Raw genomic sequence first — 20,983 nt, 5'->3', positions numbered from 1 at the left:
AGGAAGTTTGGGATTTAATCAGCAGTGCGTGCATCTGAACATTGCAATGCGCAGGAAATTTGTCCATGTGAGAACGGTGCTGGCGGTGCTCAGAGCATGGTCCTTACTGGGCGAAGCCAAGGAACCATCAGGAAAAACACAGAAGGGGCTGCTGCTGGGCAAGGGCTGGCTTTTCCCCCCCGGGATCTGCAGCCACGATCCCCTCCATCCCCAGCCACAGAGCCTGGCAGTCCACCCCCCCAGGGGGGTTCGGCTGCTTCCCAGGGAGTGCTGCAGGGGCTGGGGCACACAGAGGCTGGGGTGTACCGAGGTGTGCTGGGGTGCACTGGGGAGTGCTGGAGTGTACTGGGGTGCACTGGGGTGCAGGACTGCTCTTGGGGCTGGGCTCGTGCAGGACGCTGGTGCGGACGCGCTGCCTGCAGACTGCGCGCCCCATCAATCCGCCTCGGCACAGCGCACAGAGCGTGGGGTCTGAGCAGCATTGTTAATAGCATCCGTGTAAGCTTCTCAGGGCTTCTGGGATAATCAGCTCACTAAAACCTTGAGGACGGCAGCTCCTGAACTCGAGCAATCAAGCCGCAGTCCTCCGGCAGGCTGGGAAGGGGCGCGCACAGCCAGGCAGCGATAGCATCAGTATTAGTAATGGGAACCGGCGATACAGCTACTCACGGTTTAGCTCTTTCAGGAGCACAGCAGCAAAATGAGTGCCTTATGATTATTTCAGCATCCTTTTATCAAGCATTTGCAGTTCCCTAATTCCTCTAAGCCCCTCCAGCTGAGATCCTGGCAGCAATCAGATTTCCCCGCTCTCCGCGGCTCCAGCAGCGCACAGGCGCGTGCCATCACCGGCCACGGGACATGGAACTGCCAACCCGGCTGGGACACGGGCATTGCTGTGTCCTGGGTTTGTGGACAGCACGCAGGCTGCTCTTGCTGAGGGAGCCCTGAAAGGGCTGCTTCACTTTTATGGAGAGCGAGAGCTGGTAGTAAATGAAATCGTGGCAGAGGGGAGAGCTTTGGCTGGCATTTAATTAGCTTTTTTTCAGTCGCCGGGACTCACGGTCTCATTCACCGCTCTGCTTAACGCGTGACACTTCGCTCAGTTCGCACATTTGGGCCATCAAAGCAAATTCCAGGCCACGACCTAAAATCTGTCGCTGCGTGTGCACAGAAAGCAGGTTTATTGCTGAGCAGCAGGAAAAGAAACATCTTCAAAAGCACGAGACAAAACCACCTGGGCTGGGCAGGCGGCTGGTGCCCTGCAAGCAGGGTGCCCGGGGCAGGGAGGCTGCCGGGGCTGCCTGCAAACCCCGCCGGGCTCCGAGCATCCCCCCCAGCCCCCAGCCACCTCCGAGGCGTTACTGATACAGCGACAACATAAACCCTTGTACGCTGCGATAGCTCTGCTTTCTGCAGAGCTGGTTTAGCAGATTAGATCAAGGTCAAACACGATCATGTCTCTTCCACCAGCTCAGTGTCTCCGGATCGATTGTGCAGAGCTGAAGGGATTTCGCCAGCCGGGCAGGTTCCTGCTGCTCCCCCCCCTCCGCAGCCCGGCCCCCCAGCTGGCAAGGGGCACGGGCATCCTGCAGCACCCAGGTGGCTGCAGAGACTGAAAGCACACGGGGAAGAGCAGATTTCTTGCATAAGTTGCAAGCTTAATATTTCATCCCCTAATTCATCGGGGATGCCAGGGCCCCCCCCACATCTTCATCCCCTGTTTCAGCCCGGCCCGCATTCGCCTCCCTGAAATACGCATTTGCCCTTTACAAACTAAAGCCCGTTAAGTACCTCATTACAGCGCCGCTACACAGAGTGTTTTATTTCATGCTTTGTTAAGGACAGAACTGTTTAAATGCATCCTGGCAAAGGATCTAATAAGAAATTAGTCAACTTTCTGAGAGCATAAAATACGGCTTAGCGGCGACATCCATTAAGAATCGGAGAGCACACAGCGAATAACCTGGGGACGCTTCCTGCTGCTTCTGCTAGCGCCGCGACTGCAAGGGCACAGGATCCTGCAGGGACACCCCGACTGTCCCACTAACTGTCCCACCGTGTCCCCCTGCCAACAGCCCCCTTGATCTGCGCCCTGGGGCCAGCTGCCTCTTCCTTGTCAGACAGCCCCGTCCCATAAAGGAGAACCCGCTGCCGAGCACAAGCCGCCGGGCAGAGCCATGGCCAGGACAGGCACCAGCAGCAGGTCCCATCCATGGGCCAGGAGGGGAAGCTGAAGGCAGAGGAGAGCCTGGCAGAGCTGGCAGAGCAGCCTCAGGGTGCCCATCTCGCCCTGACACCAGGATCAGCCCATAGCGGGATGAGGAGGGGAGCACGGAGCAGTGAGGGGGGGGCGCAGGGCCCAGCACCGTGCGTGGGGACCGTGGCACCCAGCCCCCAGGGAGACAGGGAGAGATTCGGAGCTGACACAAGTCAGAGGCTGCAGACGCCGTGTGTGAAATGTCTCCTAATGTGCTAAGGGAATTGGCTAATGAATTTGCTGAACCACTGCTAATTAAGGAATTAATATTTTAAGTCGTGGAAAGCATAACAGGAGCGGGGAGAAAGCTCTCGGTGGCTGGGGCCGGCTGCGGTGCGGCTGATTTCTTGGTGGCAAAGGGAGGTGGCAGCGACCTCTGGGATGTTCAGGGCCAGACCCCGCCACCCCATTGCTGCTGCTGGACCCTTTTCTCCTTGGCCTGTGTGCAGGTGACAATGCCTGGTGTCCCTGGTCCAGCCAGGTGGGTGCTGACACCTTGCAGTGCGTGAGCCCGAGCCCTGCGAAGGCCCCGATGCAGCAAGTCCCCGTAAAGCAGGGACTGAGCTTTCCACATGCAAGTCACCTCTGCGTGAGCGCGCACCTCTGCGGAAAGCAGAGCGGGTGCCCGAGTGTTTCCAGGATCAGCACTTAAATATGTAATGAGAGGCAACAGATGGCTGCAACAAACAGGCTGGGGGAGCTGCAGAGCAGCCGGAGGATCATGAACAGCATAACAAGCAGCTCCGCCGCGCGCTCTGCAGCGTCACCGCCGCGGTGGGGTTAAGGTCCCTGCAACTTTCCTCCCCGTCAGGCGTCCTCCGGGCGAAATCCTCGGGGCGCACAGGGAGGAGCAAGGCTGGCGGTGCTTGTGCTCCAGGCATCGTGGCACGGGCAGGAGCAGCTCAGGCTGGGCAGCGCTGTGGGCAAGCCCTGCCCAGAGCCGGGCTGAGGCTCATGGGCACCCACTGGTTTCCTCACGCTCTGCTGATGCTGTCCTGGTGCCCATGGCATCGGCTGCCACGAGATGCTGACGGTGCCCCGTGGTGCTCCACGCTGCCAGCACTGCCACCAGCCGGCAGGACCGCGCTGTCCCGCTCCATCCTGGTGCTGGTGCTGCACAGCTCCAGCAGTGCTAACGCTAACACGTCCAAAAACAAACGTTCAGAGGCATTACAGTCAGCAGGTGATGGTAACGGTGCTTGAACTCCGGGGACACTGCACCCACCCACAGCAATAGCCCTGAAGTGTCCCCGAGTTCCAGGTCTCACATCAAAAAGCTCCTTTCTTCCTTTTCATGCCGGTCCTACCCTAATTGCTAGAACCTGAAATGCAGAAAATCAGGCTAAATTTCAACAAGTGCTGTGCTTTTGTTTGAAGACTCTGTAATAGCAGCTGCAATTAAATGCCCGGGGTGAGCCAGAGGATCATCACCGTGCCTTCCTGGAGGACAGCGGGGCTGTGGGGGCAGAACCTTCACCCCCACTTACACCCCAGGCTGCACGTCCCCAGGCGGCCCCGCTGCTGGGGTTTGACCTCCCTGGGTTTGCACTCGCTGCCCCTTTTGGCCCCGGAGCCTCGCTGCCCCCGTGTCCCCGCGCACATCGTCCCCATCGCCTGCCCGCGTTGCGCGCCTCCCCTGGCAACTGCTGTTTCCATGGGAAATGTCGCCGCTCGGCTCCTGCTCGCTCCCTGCAGCACTTCGCAGGGCTGCGGTGTGCTTGGAGCTTATTTCACACCATGGGCTGCAGCCCAGCCAGACCCACCGGTGGTGCATAAACCTACAGAATTCCACATTTCAGGCAGTCAGCTCCCCGGCCGGGTGGTGGTGCGCGGCTCTGCCTGCCCTCGCCTCCCGCACGTGGCTTTGCCCCCATGCCCAAGGAGCAGCCTCGCAGGTCCGGACGGTGCCTTGGTGTGGGGAGCTGGGGGAAGGTAACCGTGTCTGCTCCCCATCACGCAGCGGCGGGGGAAGACAATAGGGAAGAGCCACGGGCTAATCAGGCTCTGAAATAACCGCATTTGCTGATGGCAATTGCAGAAATAAAGGCTTTTCAGAGAGGCGAGGCAGAGCAACAAACTCAGCGTGAGCGAGCAAACCTCTCTGAACAGCTGACCTCTAGATAAAGAGACCAAACTGCAGCTCTGAAACGGCACGATGAGGCCACCGAGCCCCAGCAGAAAGCCAACTTTCAGGGAATCAGCACAGGTTCATTATTGCTTCCCCGTAATAAGCACGTTTGGGAGAGCAGCGGGCATTCAATCAGCCGCCGCTCTCTGGGGGGCTGATTTTGTGCCGCGGGCACAGCTGCGATTTCATGCCCAGCACTGCCCAATTCCCACTTTTCCCCCCTCTGTTGCAGACGGCAGGCCGGAGGCAGCGCAGCTCCCCGCGAGCCCTGAGCCCCCGGGCACGGAGCAGCCGGCGGAGGAGGCGGGGGGCAGCGGGGGGCCGGGGCAGGGCGCAGCCCTCAACCTGCTGCCCCCAGCTGAGGACGGCGCGGAGCCGGCGGCACAGGGACCCACGCTGCCCACGCGGAGCCACGTCCCGCCCGCACCCGCTGCCGCCCCCGGGGCTGATGCAAAACAAACTGTCAAGAAAAAGCCGGCTCCAAAGCAAGCCAACACAGCCAGGAAGCACCCGAAGCCCAAGCCCACCCTGCCGGGGACCCCCAAGGCTGTGAGCGTGCCGGGTTCCAGGCTCCCCGTCGCCTCCCAGGAGCCGCCCGTGCCGGCAGAGGCAGCGGCTGCGGGGGGGACACCAGGGTTGAACCCTCCCGAGCTGCCCTGGGGGGGCCAGGACCCCACGAGCCGCCCCGTGCTGCAGATCTCCCCATCCACCCTGCCGCCAGCAGCCGCTCGTCCCCTCCCCGATGGCCCCGGTGATGCCAGCACGGCCCCAACCGCGGCTCCCACGGGTGCTGCTGTTAACCGCACGGACAGCGCCGAGAGCGAGGGGAACGGCTCCACGCTGGAGGAGAGCCAGGAAACCACCACCTCCACCATCATCACCACCACCGTCATCACCACGGAGCCCACCCTGGGTAAGCTGGCACGGGGAAGCTGTGCCAAGGGGACTGGGGGGGGTCCAGCAGTGGTGGGGGACAGCTCTGCCCATGGGGTCCTGGGGCCACCTGGACCCTTCTGCGCTTTGGTGGTGTGGATTTCCCCAAAAGCTGCCCTGCAGAAGTGCCTGAGCACCTCCGGTGACAAGTTTTTTTTCCTTAGCCGTGGTTTTCCACTGAAAAAGAGGTGGGGTGGGTGCACGCTGCTGGGCATGGGCCCTGGGGCAGTGTCTGACGTGCGTCCCCCCCCCAGTCCGCTGCAGCGTGAGCTTCTACGACCCCGAGGGCTACATCGACTCCACTGACTACCCCCCGCTGCCCCTGCACAGCTTCCTGGAGTGCACCTACAACGTCACCGTCTACACGGGCTACGGCGTGGAGCTGCAGGTGAGAAATGCGTCAAGGGGTTGGGGGTCAGCACGGCTCGCCCCCCCCTGCACCACGGCAGCAGGGGCTCAGCGGGCTGCGGGCAGGACCAGGCACAGCCGCCTGGGCTCCCGTGCTTGCTAAAAGCGCCCGTCCTGGAGAAAAAATAGATAGTTTTCTTGGGCTGTGTAATAAATAAACTGTTCGAGGGAACTGGTACATCCTGAGCGTCAGCTGTGATCCAGGCGCTAAAATGCCGCACAAGTAATTTAGCAGTGAGATGCTGCCAGGGGATCTGCAAAACGCCGCTCAGCCCTCGTGGGAAGGGGCGAAGCAGCGCGGCCGACATCCCCTCCCCAGCCAGCATCGCGTGGACAAAATCCTGCCCTGCTGCGGGCACGGGCAGTGAAACCACGTCTGTAGCAGGCACTGCATGCCATGCAAACGGGGAGGGCAGAACATGCAGGGGCAGGCTGTGGCACTCCATGAGCAAGGGCCCCCCAAAAAAAGCCTGGAGGAGGCTGGGGGGTGCTGGGGAGCAGCCCGGAGGGGTAGGAGAGGTCGCCAAGCACCCTCGGCACGTTTCAGACACCGTCGGTTCAGGCTCTGTGCTCTGCTCGGCCGCCTTTTGTTGTGCCTGTGTTCTCCCCATGTCACAATTTGTACCCAATTAAAATGCATTAACTTTTCATCTGTGTAGCCAAGCGCGGGCGTTAAAAAGAGCGGCGGCTCCAGCGAGCTGCTCCGTGCCATCCCCTCGGCTGGCACGTGCAAGGGGCTGCCCTCGTGGCTCGGCAGTGGCCGTGGGTCAAGCCCCGATGGGGACATCGCCCGGGTCCCAGCGGCACAGCGCGGTGACAGCAGTGGCACAGGGCCACGCGCTGCCACTCGTGCAGGTCTCAGCCACATCCCCGTGGCCGTAACCCTGCCTCCCCCAGTCCTCAGGGTGCCAGGGGCAGCCTGCGCCGCTGTAAACGCGCTGCTGTCCATAACCCATCGGGTGACACCGCTCCTGACCTTGCTCCCGTTGTAAGCTGAGATCTTAATGGAGCATAAAATTAGCCTCCCCACCCCCCCGAGCCTCGCGTTTTGTTTTGCTGCTGCTTCTGAGGCTTCCAGACAAATGAAATCAGGAAAGCGGGGCTGCGCTGCCTGGGCACAGCCTGCCTGCAGCTCTGCTCACGCCGTGCTCGGGCCGTGCCGGTGCTGGTAACGGCAGGGGATGGGGCTGGGGACCACCCCCCGGCCCTGCCTCAGTTTCCTGCCTGGTACTAGGGGTGATGGTACCCATCCCTGGCTGGGGGGCAGCACCAGCAGAGACAGCCCCCACATCCCTGGTGCTGCCCCTCGGCTGCGCTGGGAGCAGTGCATGAGGCCCCTCTGCTTCCTGGGGGCACATCCTGATCCCTCTGGAGTACGGGTGAGATCTGCCTTTGGTGACGAGCGGGCACAAAGCCTGGGTGTCCCGCAGGGTGTCAGAGCTGCAGGCAGTGCCCCCAGCACCCGCAGCATCCCCGCACTGCAGCAGCACTCACGGCACCCTGCAGGGCCCCGCCGAGCTCCAGCCCTGCCCAGGCCAGGGCCCTGCAGCATCTCGAGTGGCAGAGGTGCCAGCTCCAAGAATATTTTGTGAAATTGCATTTATTTATTTATTTTTTTTAAATCTTGAATTTTCTTGGCAGGAAATAGCATTTCCCTAAAGAGCTTTTCTAGTGGGTGAGCGAGCCTGACAGTCTGAGCTAAGGATCCCTCCTGGCTTCCCGGCAGACTTTTCAGGAGCCGACACGGGCTCCGTCTCCGATCAGAGCAGGAACTTGTCCTCCGCAGCCCCTGGCAGGAAGCCGTGCAGATGGAGCCTCTCGCAGCGGCTGACGGTCCCTGGCGCACGGCCACTGCCTTCGTCTGGAGCTGCCGGCTGCTCCGGAAAGGAAGGGGTCCCCTGGGGGTGCCCGTGACCCGGCACTGCCACCTCCCTCTCCGTGATGTCCCCACACCCTGGCGTGGCGGAGCGGTTCCTGCGCCCTGTGGCGCCCACAAAGGGGCTGGGGACACCGTGGTTCCCAGGGGGACGCTGCGCCTTCCTCTGCTCCTCTGGGCTCCATCAGCCCAATGTGCCCCCTCCCCAAGGGCAGAACGGTTTTAGGGAGGGAAGGAGGCGGTGGCAGAGCCGAGCTGCCCGGCTGTCCTCAGCTGCTGTGCTCTGCTGGCACCCTCAGCGTCCGCTTCCCGATGTGCCGGAGCAGCTCGGTGCTAGGCAGCCTGTCTGATGCCAGCCGCCGCCGGAGGAAGCTAGCTGGGGAGCAGGTTTGTCTTTGATTTCAGAACAAAACGTGTTAGAAACCCTGGAAATGGCTGTGCGGTGATTCAGACCAGACTCAGGAAGCAAAACTGCCCCAGCGAGAGCTGGAGGGAAGTCATAGCGCGGCGCGCAGCCACTGAGCTGCTCTTGGATCCCGAACTCCAAATCACTCCTCCTCGGCTGTGGTTAATTCCCCCCGCTCGTTAGCGAGCACATCTGAGCCAGGTGTGGTGTGCGCACGGCGTGCCAGGCAGGCCACGCTCCCAGCACAGAGCCTGGAGGTGAGGAACTCTGCGGCTGGCGGCTCCGGGGCTGCCCTCCTCTGCCGGGCTGTGTGTGTCCTGCTGGGCTCTGCCCCTGCTCAGCCCCATCCTGCAGCACCAGCTCCAGCAAAGGCAGCGGGGTGAGGCCGGGGCTGTTCTGGCACCGTGCAGAGCTCAGGGGCAGGGAGGCAGGCTCGGTGCCAAGGAAGCCTGGCTCTGCCCGCGGATCGGAGGGGGCTGCACGTGGGACGGCTCCGTGCAGCTCCTGCCACACGCCGCCGAAGCACCCTGGCACCGTGCTGCCACACATCTGCATGCAGCGGGGTGGGGAGACGGGGTGGGGGCAGCAGCAACAAAGCCTTCCCGGCACAACAGCGCCGGGGGGGCGATTACAGGCTGAGGCTGCGGCGTGCGCTAAATATAGAGCCCCGGTCCTCGCACACTTAAGGAAACAAGCGATGTGATGAGCATCTTTCTGCTGAAATATGAGCCCGTTTATTGAGCTAAATGGACGTGAAATGCAAATGTGGGGTTTCTTCTTCAGCTTTTTCCAAATAATAATTAAAGCCTTTTGGGACTGCTCATTAGGTGCGTTTGCTGTGACTCCCTGCCCGCTCCGGGTGCAGGTGCAGGTCCCCGGGGAGGGTTCCTGGTGTGAGTGCAGGCAAACCCTGGGCCCGACAGCAGAGCCCTGCTCTGGTGGCACTTGTGCTGCAGGAGTGCATCCGACCTCGAGCAGCACAGCAAGCAACACGGCACGTGGGAGCTGTGTGTGCCTGGGGCTGGGACGTGGCCGTGCTCCTGGCCCCCCGGACCGGACACCTTCGCCCCCGCAGCCTCACAGCTCTCTGCTCCCCCCAGGTGAAGAGCGTGAACCTGTCGGACGGAGAGGTGCTCTCCATCCGCGGCGTGGACGACGACAGCCTGGTGGTGCTGGCCAACCAGACGCTGCTGGTGGAGGGCCAGGTGATCCGCAGCCCCACCAACACCATCTCCGTCTACTTCCGCACCTTCCAGGACGAGGCGGTGGGCACCTTCCAGCTCCACTACCAGGGTAGGTGCCCCCCGACAGCCCCTCGGCCCTGTGGGGTGGGAATGTGCTGGGCTGTGCCCCCCGAGGCTGGTGCATGGGGCAGGAGCGAGCAGCAGCCTCCGTGGTGCCCTGGGCAGAGGGTCTGACATGTGCCGTGGCGGTTGTGCTCCTCGCCCCTTTGCTGTCCCCATTCGGCTGCTCTTCCTGCACAGACTCTGACTAAATGTCTATTTTTTCCTTGAGAAACCATAAAAAATGCATGCGTTCAGGCAAATTTATTCTAAAATAGAAACTGGGTCTGCCCAGAAGCAGTAACAGGTGGGAAGCAGCAGCGGGGTGCAGCCGGCCCCGCAGCGGGCACTGCCCGTGGCACCGCGGGCGCATCCAGCACGCCCCCGCTGCCCAGCCCTGGCCATGGGGCACCTCGGAGCAGCCCAGCCTGGAGCCGTGCGGTGTCGTTCCAGTGTTCATGCTGAGCTGCAGCTTTCCGCGGAGACCCGACTTCGGGGAGGTCACCGTCATGGACCTGCACTCGGGGGGCATCGCCCACTTTCACTGCCACCTGGGCTACGAGCTGCAGGGCCCCAGGGTGCTCACGTGCATCAACGCCTCCCGGCCTCACTGGAGCAGCCCAGAACCCATCTGCTCAGGTGCGAGCCCCCCTCTGCGGAGCAGAAGCCCCCCCATAGATAAGCTCACGTCCCCGTGCCCCTGCCCTCACCTCTCCCGTGCTCTGTGTTGGCAGCACCCTGCGGCGGCACCGTGCACAACGCCACCATCGGCCGCGTCCTCTCGCCCAGCTACACGGGCAACCAGTCGAGCAGCATGTACTGCGTGTGGACCATCGGGGCCCCCCCGGGCCAGAAGCTGCACCTGCACTTCGAGAAGCTGCTGCTGACCGAGAAGGACAGGTGAGGTGCTGGGAGGTGAGGTCCGCGCCGAGCTTTGTTCTGCTCAGGGCGAGGAGCGGGGTGGGTTTTGGGTGCTGCCCAAATATCACCAAAGCTTGGAAGCCACGGCTGGGCTCAGCACCACCTCCTGCCCTCCTGGTGCCAGGGCTGCCCCAGGGGCAGTGCTGGGAGGAGAGGCGGTGAGGAAGGGGCAGAGGGAGGCCCCGGTGCAGGAGAGGAGAGTCCTGGTGGAGGCATTCAAGCACACAGGAGGCAAGGTCTCTGAGCAAAAAGGGCTGCTTGCTGTCCTGGGGACGTGCTCCTGGTGCTGGGGGGTCGTGCAGGTGCCCTGCCCTCACCACGTGCAGGGTGCTGCAGGTCCCAGGCCATCAGCACCCGTAGCAGAAAGCACACGCTTATGGCACCGATGTGCATGTTTAAAGAGCGTTAGAATTTGGTCTGGCAACAGGCAGTAAAGCAGCTTTATGGCGCGCAGTAAAGCCAAGGGATAAAGCTCCTGTTTATGGTGCAGTAAAAGAGGCTTTTCTGCTTGGTGAAGTTTTGTTTGCATGAGTTCTTCAAAATGCCGTGTGCTGGGCATGCTGGGGAGAAGGTGCTGCTGCGAGGAGGAAAGGCTGGGTCCCCCCCAGCCCTGTGGGTCCCCGTCTCCAGCAGGCACCGCGTCCCCCCGCTGCCTCCCTTCCTGGGAGCAGGTCCCAGGGGCTGGGAGCCAGGTCCAGGGCTGGCCAGGGCAGCGCTGCTGTCCCCGCTGGACCTGGCAGAGCCCCCCTTACCCCCTCACCCCGTGTGTCCCGGCGCAGGATGGTGGTGTACAGCGTGGACTCCAACCGCTCCGCCGTGCTCTACGACTCGCTGCGAGCCGACAGCGTGCCCTTCGAGGGCGTGATCAGCGACGGCTCCTCCATCCGCATCGACTTCCTCGCCGAGGAGCCCGCCGCCGCCACCGCCTTCAACATCCGCTTCGAAGGTGACCCCCCCGTCGCAGCGGGCCCGAGGGCAGCGGGCGGTGGGGGCTGCAGGAGGGGTCCCAGCGGACCCCGTCCCCGTGGTGCTGGGCACGGGGGTTCTCTGAACCTCCTGTGGCTGCGGCAGCTTTGGGGAATATTTTCCCTAGCAAGTGTAATAATCTGTGCCCCAAGTTAACAGATTTCCCTTTACACTTCCGAAACCTCTGGCACGCCATCAAACCATGCTGCCCCCCCGTGCCTGCCCCCTCTTGGCTTCGGGGGGCAGGACCCAGCCCCGCGGCCCAGTGCCCTCTCCCCTTCCCAAAGGAAGCGGGGTTTGGTTAAACCTGCGTGGCTCAGCGCAGAGAAGTGGTTGTAGTCCTAAAGTACACCGTGCAAGAGGCCATTTGTGCAGCAGCGTGGCCATGCATGGTGGGGACGGAGGGTCAGGTTCCTGGCAGAGCCCTGGGGCTCCCCCAGCGCCCCCAAAGCTGGGAGCAGGGGGGGGGGGGTCAAGGAGCTGGGGGGCAGCGCCGTCCCCAGCCGGCTCCGTGCCCGCACCACTACCGGGGGCTCCTCTCACAGCCTTCGAGCGGGGCCACTGCTACGAGCCCTACATCCAGAACGGGAACTTCACCACCTCCGACCCCACCTACAACCTGGGCACCACCGTGGAGTTCACGTGCGACCCCGGGCACTCCCTGGAGCAGGGCCCCGCCGTCATCGAGTGCGTCAACATGCGGGACCCCTACTGGAACGACACCGAGCCGCTGTGCCGCGGTGAGTGACCCCCTGCGGGGTGACACCGGGCCCTGCCCCGATACCACGGGCACCGTCTGACCCTGCCCGCCTCTCCTGCAGCCACGTGCGGCGGGGAGCTGACGGCCGTGGCCGGGGTGATCCTGTCCCCCAACTGGCCCGAGCCCTACGCGGAGGGAGAGGACTGCGTCTGGAGGGTGCACGTGGGCGAGGAGAAGCGGCTGTTCCTGGACATCCAGCTGTGAGTAGCTCCTGGGCACGGCTGCATGGCCCTGCCCTGCCCTGCCACTGCCCAGCCCGCTCCGCTGCAGCATCCCCCTGCCCAGGGACCCCCTCTGCTTCTGCTCTCCCCCCTCGGTGCTTCTCTGATCCCCTGCAGTACGCTCAGCACCCAGAGGGAGGCTCAACACAGCACCAAGTGCTGCTCCAGAAATGCAAAGTGCTCTTGCAGCTTCCATCGCCTTGCAGCATCCGTTGCATTGCAGCTTGCAGCACCTTGCAGCACCCGTCATGTTGCAGCACCCATCCAGTAGTGAATTGCTCCTGAGATGTCTCCTGGGCCTCTCCCAAGCAAAGCCGGAGGGAGCAGTGCCATGGATGCAGCCGTGCACAGCTCAGAGCACAGCACAGCCTCCTCATGAGCTGGTGCATCCAGGGCTGGGAAAGCCTGGGGAGATCCTCAAGGAGGAGACCTCAGCTGGGTGCCTGGGCTGATGCGATACAGGCGGTGCTGGGAGGCAAACGGGGGGGTGAGGAGGCAGGCGAGGCTCTGCCCAGCTCCTGTGCTGCCTTCTTGCTCCTGTGAGACCTGCACTGCTTCACCAAAGGCACCAGTTCCCTCCAAGTGCCAGCCCAGCCGTGCTGCTCAGGAGCTCCTCGTGTTGGGGCAGCCCCCGGCTGCCTCTGCCCAGGCTGGGGCAGGCACCGTGTCCCCACCGCACCTCTGGGTGCTCGGGGGGCAGTGGGCTTTGGCACCGGGGGGAGCCTTTGGTGGGATAATGCTGCCCATGCAAAGGGAATCTCCCTCAGTGCTATTTGGGGTTTTCAAGAGGGAGGGCGTTTTTTCAAGTGTGGGCTTAGAGTCATAAAGGTTTTAAGGCTTTCTGTAAAAATCACAACTCGGAGCTCCCAGCGCAGCTCTTACGGATTTGCGGGCACTTGGGCTGAGCAGAACGGGAGGCCAGGCGATTTGAAGTCATCAAACATAAATGTCACCGAGAAAATCATGTTTGACAGAAAGCAGAGATTTACTACAAATGTCAGCTCGCCATGGGGATTAACTGGGCGCCTTCCAAGAACATTCTTAATAAAACGTTTGGGGATCAGCTCAGGCAGCTCCAAACAAGGCCGAGTCAGGCGGACGGATGCGCAGGGCAGGGGTCCTGCGGTGACCGAACACATCCGAGCCCATGGGCGCTGAGCAGGTGCAGGTGGGATCCTGCTGGGGGCAGGAGCCCGGGCTTAGCAGGGGGGGAGGTTTCTTTAGAGATGTCTCCTGTGGGGTGGGGGCACCTGCTCCTGGGGAAGGGCAGGACGAGGTGTCCCAGCCCCTGTCCCTCCATGAGCTGGGTGCTGGCTGCGCCCCCGCTGCTGGTGAGCCCTGCTGGCTGGCAGGATGGGGCAGGGCAGCGAGGAGCTGGGGACTCCTGTGCCTTTTGCTGGGGAGAGAGGAGAGAGCCCTTCTGTCCCTGCCAATGCCTTTGTCCCCAGTGCCGTTTGTCCCCTCCTGCTTGGGGGGGCAGCTGGGGACAGCCCCATCCCTGCTGCAAGCCCGGGGGATGCGGCCGGCGCTGCGCTGCTGGCTCAGGAGCAGGGCTCGCTGCTTGCCTGTCCTCCCTGCCCTCCCTGCCCTGCCCTGTCCTTCTCTGCCCCCCCCGCCCTCTCTCCGTGCCCTTTTTCTCTGTGCTCCCACCGCACCCTCCCCGCCGCTCCGCCGGCAGCCGCCGCTGCGCGGCCCCGCACCGCTCCCTGCTGGCGGCGGGGACACGGGCGGGGGTCGCCGCGGGACGCCCCTTCTGGGGGCTGCCCCTGCCCTGCCGCACGGCGGGGACCCCCCCCCAGCCCCACCGAGCCGGTGCCGCTCCCCGGGGGCTGCCGGCTGCAGCCCGAGCTCCGGGGCGCCACGGGGAGCTCCCCTGGCGCAGGGACACCGGGCTTGGGGTGGCGAGGAGAAGGCTCGGACCCTCCCCAGCACCCACAGCAGGGAGCTGGGGATGGGGCTGGAGGGGGGGCTGCTGCTGGAGGAGCAGGGGAGCTGACCCCCTGGGGACAGGGAGCCCTAGGAAGGGGTGTGGGTGGCATTGGGGTCACCTCGCTGCCCCTCGGTCCTGCACCACTGCGCACAGCTGACCACCCACCCAAGCTGACCGAGCTCTGCTTTCCAGCCTGAACCTCACCAACAGCGACATCCTCACCATTTACGATGGGGACGAGCTCACCGCCCGCATCCTGGGGCAGTACGTCGGCAGCAGCGGCCCCCAGAAGCTCTACTCCTCCAGCCCCGACCTCACCATCCAGTTCCACTCGGACCCCGCTGGGCTCATCTTCGGGAAGGGGCAGGGGTTCATCATGAACTACATCGGTAAGGGGCGAGCGGGGCGCTGGGCACGGCACCACCGCGTGCAGCTGCTCCAGGCTGGTTCTGCAAGAGGGCAGTGTTATTTTGGCCCAACTTGAAGGTCAGAGGCTGGGGAGACTCAAAGACCCCCCCGGCTGCCCCTTCCCCCTGCCTGGAGCATGCCAGGCACAGCCCAGGCTGCAGGCTGGGCTGATTATGGTGCTTGGGGCCATAGAGCTGTAGGGAGGGCTGCGTGCCCTGCGGGGAGCTGTGTGTCCCCAGGCAGCAGGTCCGGGGTGACAGCCAGCACCTCTCTGCCTGCAGAGGTGTCCCGCAACGACTCCTGCTCCGACCTGCCCGAGATCCAGAACGGCTGGAAGACCACGTCGCACACGGAGCTGGTGCGGGGGGCCAAGATCACCTACCAGTGTGACCCGGGGTACGACATCGTGGGGAGCGACACCCTCACCTGCCAGTGGGACCTCAGCTGGAGCAGCGACCCCCCCTTCTGTGAAAAGAGTACGTGCCCCTTGCACGGCCCTGCCCTGCTCTGCTGGCCCTGAGCAATGTGCTGGCTGTCCCCACCGTGTCCCCAGGATCCTAACCGTGTCCCCAAGACCCCCACCACATTCCGAGAATCCTGACCACATCCCCAGGACCCCCACCACATCTCCAGGACCCCCACCATGTCCCTGGGACCCCAACCACATCCCCAGGACTTCCACCACGTCCCCAGGACCCCCACCTTGTCCCCAGGACCCCCACCTTGTCCCCTTCACAGCAGTTGCTGGGTCTCAGCCCCACACTCATGACCCAGACGAACTCTTTTCCCCAGTTATGTACTGCACGGACCCGGGGGAGGTGGAGCACTCGACCCGGCTGATCTCCGACCCGGTGCTGCTGGTGGGGACCACCATCCAGTACACCTGCAACCCCGGCTTTGTGCTGGAGGGCAGCTCGCTGCTGACCTGCTACAGCCGCGAGACGGGGACGCCCATCTGGACCTCGCGGCTCCCGCACTGTGTCTGTAAGCATGCTGCGCTGGGGCAGCTCCTCCTGCTGCCCTCCCCTCCCCGGGACCTTCCCTGCACCGAGACCGTGCCCAGCCACCTGCAGCGGTGCAGGGATTCACCCTGCGGGCAGGCTGGCTGCGATCTCAGGAGCTGCCTTACAGCCCTCGGGCTCACCCGGGCCGTGTTGTTCCCTTCCAGCCGAGGAGTCGCTGGCGTGTGACAACCCGGGACTGCCGGAAAATGGCTACCAAATACTCTACAAACGCCTCTACCTGCCCGGCGAGTCCCTGACCTTCATGTGCTACGAGGGCTTCGAGCTCATGGGGGAGGTCACCATCAAGTGCATCCTGGGCCAGCCCTCGCACTGGAGCGGCCCGCTGCCCATCTGCAAAGGTAGCGGCAACGGGGGCGCGGGGGCAACTTTGGCACCCTCGGCTGGCTCGGGGAGGGGGAGCTGAGCCTGTGAGCACCACATGGGGTGCGCTGGGCTGTCCGCTTGCTTTCCTTGCGCTGCTCTCCCCAGAGCTGTTTGCCCAGGCTGAGCAGTGATGCTTGCCCCGGGTGTCCACATTGGCCCCTGGAGCAATTCCTGGGAGCTACCCCCAGCTCTGGTCCGAGCAGGCTGCGGTTGCGCTGTGCCTCCTGGACCTGGAGGGCCCTCCCGTTGCCACTTAAGCTGCAGGGATGTTGTTCTTAATTCCTGCTTAATTCCTAATTAGATGGAAATGCTCTCGAGCAGTGGCACTCCGGAGGGCAGCGCAGCCCATGCAGAGCCGTCCTGTTTGCAGAGCCTGCAGTCACCGTGCACTGGCACAGGCTGGCTGCTCGCGGAGAGCTGAAGGCTTGCAGCACAGTTCGGGACCCCACGGGGTGTGGGGAGCTCAGTCTGTGCTTTCCCAGCTCGGATTCCTACAGCAGCCACAGGCTGGGGCAGTGACCCCTCAGGCAGAGCACCGAAAGCTGCCAGCAGTCAGCGCAAGCCCAGTTCCCCACCAGTAACTCCCCGTTTCTCTTCCAGTGAACCAGGACAGCTTCGAGCACGCTCTGGAAGGTGAGTGACACCTGCTGGAGGAGCCCCTTGCACGGCTCCGTGCAGAGCTCTCCCTGCAGGCAGCCGAGCCCCCCCCCACCTCCTGGCACCCCCAGGTGCTCCCCAGCCTAAAACCCCACAGCACCCCAGGAGAAACCCCTTGGGATGAAACTGGGGGAGTGAGCGCTGCGTGCGCACGGGGGGCACAGGAGGGCCTGGGCAGTGCGCCCCGCTGCGTGCCCTCGGCCCCGTTTGGTGAGGGGGCACCTTCAGCACCTGGGAGGGCTGGTGCAGCCCTGCAGGACATAAATATTATTTTTATTTTTATTTTTATTTTTATTTTTATTTTTATTTTTATTTTTATTTTTATTTTTATTTTTATTTTTATTTTTATTTTTATTTTTATTTATTTATTAAATGCCTATCAGCATATTGATAATCATCCCTTGGAACCCCTCTGATGGCGGGGTAAGAACAGGAGGTGGCCTGTCAGTACCCCAGCACTTCTGTTCCCACCAAATAAAAACAAAAAAACAAACAAAAAAGCCCCAAGACTGCCTGGGGAGGGGAGGAGGAGCGGGCTCCTGCGGGTGCCTCCAGCCCAGGCAGAGTCCCCTGGGCGAGGAGCGAGGGCAGGAGCGGAGGCAGAGGGGGGGCAGCGGGTGCTGGGCAAAAACCCCCGTGAGAGATCTTGTCCTTTTAGTAGCAGAAGCTGCTGCGGAGACATCGCTGGAGGGGGGAAACATGGCCCTGGCCATCTTCATCCCGGTGCTGATCATCTCCCTGCTGCTGGGGGGAGCGTACATCTACATCACCAGGTAGGGCCCTGCAGGGTCCCCCCAGACCGCCCGGGGCTGCCGAGCATCCCTGGGGGAGCCGGGCACTCCCTGGGGTCCCGTGGGAGGATGGGGTGGGCGAGCACTGGGGTTTGCCCAGCGCCGTGCAGCCGGGTGACCCTGGCATCGCCCCGCAGGTGCCGGTACTACTCCAGCCTCCGCCTGCCCCTCATGTACTCGCACCCCTACAGCCAGATCACGGTAGAAACGGAGTTCGACAACCCGATCTATGAGACAGGGGTGAGTGCTGCTGGGCCCCTCGCTCCCTGGGGGCTGGGAGCAAAGGGTTTCAGAGGGTTTGCTGCGTGTGTGGCACCAGGACTTTGGGGAGAAAGCAGACAAACCGTGAGCGGTCCTGGAGGCTTACAGAAACCCTGGGCTGGGCAGGGAGGGGAACACTCCGGGGAGCAAAGGGACCCCTGGGGCACCTCTTGGAATGGGGCGGTTATCCCAAAATGCAGCTGCTGCCCTAAAACGGTTTTTCCTTCTTTTCAGGAAACCAGAGAATACGAAGTTTCGATATAAAGACAGCGCCACGAGAGTCTCCAGCTGCGAACTTAATGTGCTCTCATAGAACTTCCTCAGTAACTAATCCAGAGACTACGTGGAGTTTGGTTGGCCCCCTGGACCTGCTGTTGTCTTTCCTTTTGCCTCTTTATTGAAGATTTTACTGTTTTCTTCACTGTATTTATTCTATTTAAACTGCGATAGGTGTGCTGCGGAGCCCTGGGGTCTGCCTGGACCCCACTGCGGGCAGCAGCGGCAGAGGGGGCCGAGCCCTGCGCGCCGCACCCCCCGCACCGGCCACGCACGCACAGAGGGGTTTTGCAGTACTTTTGTTGTTAAAAATTAAAAACGTCTCCATTGCAAGAGCCTGCAAGTGATTGCTCAGAGCCGTCTTAGGCGCAGGGTTTGCCGCAGGGTCCCGCTGGCCCCGTCCCATGCCCCCCATGGCGGTGGGCACCGGGTGGCACGGCCGAGGCGAGGGGACCGTCCCCGTGCCGGGGAGCGGGACACGGCTCAGGAAAGCATCCAGGTGTGGAGCCCTGCTCAGAACAGCCAGGGAGCAGGGCACAGCCCGGTACCTGCGGGGGACATGCCGCTGCCACCTGCCCCTCTGCTTTGGATGACGGGGAGGACAGGAGCAGGACTCAGAGCTCTGCAGAGAAGCACCAACCCGCAGCCTCTCCACAGCCCAGCCCAGCTCCTCCGGGAGCTGCAGGAGCGCTCCCCAAGCACCAGAGCACCTCTGCTCCCTGCTTCTCATCAGAAACATTGAGTGGCCATCACCAGGAAAGCCTGAGCCCAGCTGAAGGCTGGCGTTGGCCCTTCGCCCCGCGGCAGTATCTCAGGGTAAGCACGACGGACCGGGCTCCCCGCTGCCACCCCCGCGAGGGGCAGGGGGGCTGCTGCCTGCCCCGGGTGCGGGCACGGCGCTGGGCAGTGATGGAGGCAGCTGAGCCTCCACGCTCCTCCTGGGGCAAGCCGGGACTGTGGCCGGTGCTGCACAGCTCCACCACCATGCCCTCCAGGTTCACACTTGGCTCCTGAGCTGGTGGCTGGGCACAGCCCGGGCGAGGGAAAGAGGCAGGGGATGGAGGTGGAGGTCTGCCGGGGGAAGAAAGGCAGCCAGCAGGGCTGGGCTCCGGCACGAGAAACCAACCCGGGGGCAGAGGGGGCAGAATCAGCCCCTCGGCACCGCTCTGACCATGGATGAACCCTGCAACAGCCGCTCCTGGGGCCTCAGTGTCCCCATGCTCCGTCACTGCAGACGTGGGGGCGTTTGCCCCAGCCAGAGCTGGGCACCCCGGCACGGCCTGGGCTGCTGGAATCTTTTTTTTGTCCTTGTAGAATGGCAACTGTGACCACGACAGTGTTCAGGAGTCTGTTTTAGGCTAGGGATGGTTAGTGCATCTCCGCAGTGTACAGCCGAGACTTAGGTTTTTTCCTTTAAAAACAATGAATGTGTGTTTGTAATTTGTAAAGGTTAAAAAAAAAAAGAAAAAAGAAAAACAACAAAAAAAAAAATGTGCCAAAAATGTACTAAGCATTTCATTTCCCTTCATACATGTCTGTTTTTATAAGAACAATGTGAAAATTGCTGGGATTAAATATTTTTGAACATGATGAAGTACTTCCGTGGGAAGCCGTAGTGTTGGGTATAACCTTAATCCAACTCGTTCTGTATTTTTAGATGTCTGAAGTCCGTTTGCGGGGCTCTGAGCCACAGATGGGCCAGCGGCGTGGCCTTGCTGCACCGCTGCTGTGGTGGCACGGGTGAGGGCTGGAGCCGGGCACCTCGCTGCGGGACCACGACACCTCTGGGCACAGATCCCTGGGGCCAGATCCTGCCCTGGTGCAGCCCCTCAGTGTCCCCAACTGCCCGTCCCCATGGCACAGAGCTCTGGTGGCCTCTGTTCACCCGGTGCCTTCCTGCCTAGGTGTGCTGGGACCCCACAGGGACCCCCTGAAGCCCCCCTAGGACCTCCCCGGGACCCCCTGGGACCTCCCCGGTATCCCCTGGGACCCCCGGGCCCCCCTGGGCGGTCCCCGCGGAGGTGCAGAGGGGCTGGGGGACCCCGGCTAGCACCGCCCCGCCGGGCGGGGGGGGGTCCGGGGGCCTGATCCTGCCCGTGCCCTGCTCCCCCCGCAAGGCCGGCAGCCCCCCCCGGCGCCGATCCGCACCGGCTGCCTGCGGGCGGGGCTGCGGGGGGCTGCCCACGAGCCCCCCCCGATGGCCTTGATGGGATGGGGGGCACCCAGCGGGGGCTGCGTCCCCCCCCAGCCTCCCCCCGCCCGGCTCCGCAGCGGCGGGTCCCGCGGTGCTGCAATGCGGAGCGGGCGGGCACGGCTCGGTGCTGGGGAGGGGCTGGGGAGGCGCGGGGGGGGGGCGGCGGCGGGGCCCCCGGTGCGCCCCGGGGGGAGCCCAGCAGGACCTCGGGGTCCCCTGGCCCCGGGGGGCCGGGGGCGCGCAGCCCCCGGGGTGCTGGGGCTCTCCGCAGGGCACCCACCGGCCTGCCGGGGCTCCGCGCCCCCCCCCGCGGCCGGGCACCTCCCCGCACGGCGCAGCACCACGGTGCTGAGCTCTCCAAAAGGGCTTTTCGGAAAGGTCGCGGTGTGCCACCGGCTGATTGCTGCCTTCAGCAGCCGTCAGCCTAACGCACGGGAGGGCGAGGGAGCCAGAGCGCCGTGCACAGCAACCCCCGGGGAGGAAGCTGGCGTTATTTTTGGGCAGAGATTGCAAGGGAATTCAAATGAAGGGAAAAAAATAAAATAAAAAAATAATAAAAAAGCCTGGATGCTGCCGTTTCTCCGCGGTGACGTCAGGCAGGAGCCAGCCCCCGGCCCCCGGCTCGGTGCAGGCGCAGCTCTGGTTGCGCAGCGCTCAGCCCCCGGCACGGCCGCGCGGGGGGGGTACGGCAGCAGCCGGGCCCTCGGCCCCCTCCTCGGGCCAGGAACCCGTCACCGGCTGGGGATGGCGTTACCCCTGCCAGGGCAGAGCCAGGAAACGGCTTCGGGCTGGGCATGGTTAAAGAGCAAAGAGCAGGAGGGCTCAGAGCTGGGGGAGAGCTCCGAGGTGGAGGGGGGGGCTGCAGATAAAGCCACGCTCAGGGTGCTGCGCGCTGCCCCCCTGCAGGAGATGTGCTTCA

At 63.2% G+C, this 20,983-nt stretch overlaps 1 protein-coding gene across 2 annotated transcripts in view; it reads left to right on the top strand.

Moving 5' to 3' along the window:
• SEZ6L (seizure related 6 homolog like) overlaps nt 1-19,467 on the top strand; it is a 34,722-nt gene extending 15,255 nt beyond the window's left edge. The window contains exons 2-17 of one of the 2 annotated variants that reach the window (XM_068653975.1): nt 4,618-5,298; nt 5,573-5,706; nt 9,109-9,301; nt 9,745-9,930; nt 10,026-10,191; nt 10,992-11,158; nt 11,724-11,918; nt 12,000-12,138; nt 14,282-14,478; nt 14,779-14,973; nt 15,290-15,481; nt 15,666-15,860; nt 16,486-16,518; nt 17,204-17,315; nt 17,471-17,573; nt 17,829-19,467. In XM_068653975.1, the coding sequence (XP_068510076.1) occupies nt 4,618-5,298; nt 5,573-5,706; nt 9,109-9,301; nt 9,745-9,930; nt 10,026-10,191; nt 10,992-11,158; nt 11,724-11,918; nt 12,000-12,138; nt 14,282-14,478; nt 14,779-14,973; nt 15,290-15,481; nt 15,666-15,860; nt 16,486-16,518; nt 17,204-17,315; nt 17,471-17,573; nt 17,829-17,858 (2,918 nt within the window). In that variant the 3' untranslated portion in view covers nt 17,859-19,467. Of the gene's footprint in view, nt 1-4,617; nt 5,299-5,572; nt 5,707-9,108; nt 9,302-9,744; nt 9,931-10,025; nt 10,192-10,991; nt 11,159-11,723; nt 11,919-11,999; nt 12,139-14,281; nt 14,479-14,778; nt 14,974-15,289; nt 15,482-15,665; nt 15,861-16,485; nt 16,519-17,200; nt 17,316-17,470; nt 17,574-17,828 lie in introns of both variants that reach the window. The other variant, XM_068653974.1, reaches the window with a different exon arrangement.
• The last annotated feature ends 1,516 nt before the right edge of the window (nt 19,468-20,983 follow it).

The sequence above is a fragment of the Anas acuta genome, chromosome 17 (genome assembly GCF_963932015.1).
Source record: "Anas acuta chromosome 17, bAnaAcu1.1, whole genome shotgun sequence".
NCBI classification, from domain to species: domain Eukaryota; kingdom Metazoa; phylum Chordata; class Aves; order Anseriformes; family Anatidae; genus Anas; species Anas acuta.
Note: the sequence above shows the minus strand (reverse complement) of the source record. Positions and strands in the feature narration are given on the sequence as shown.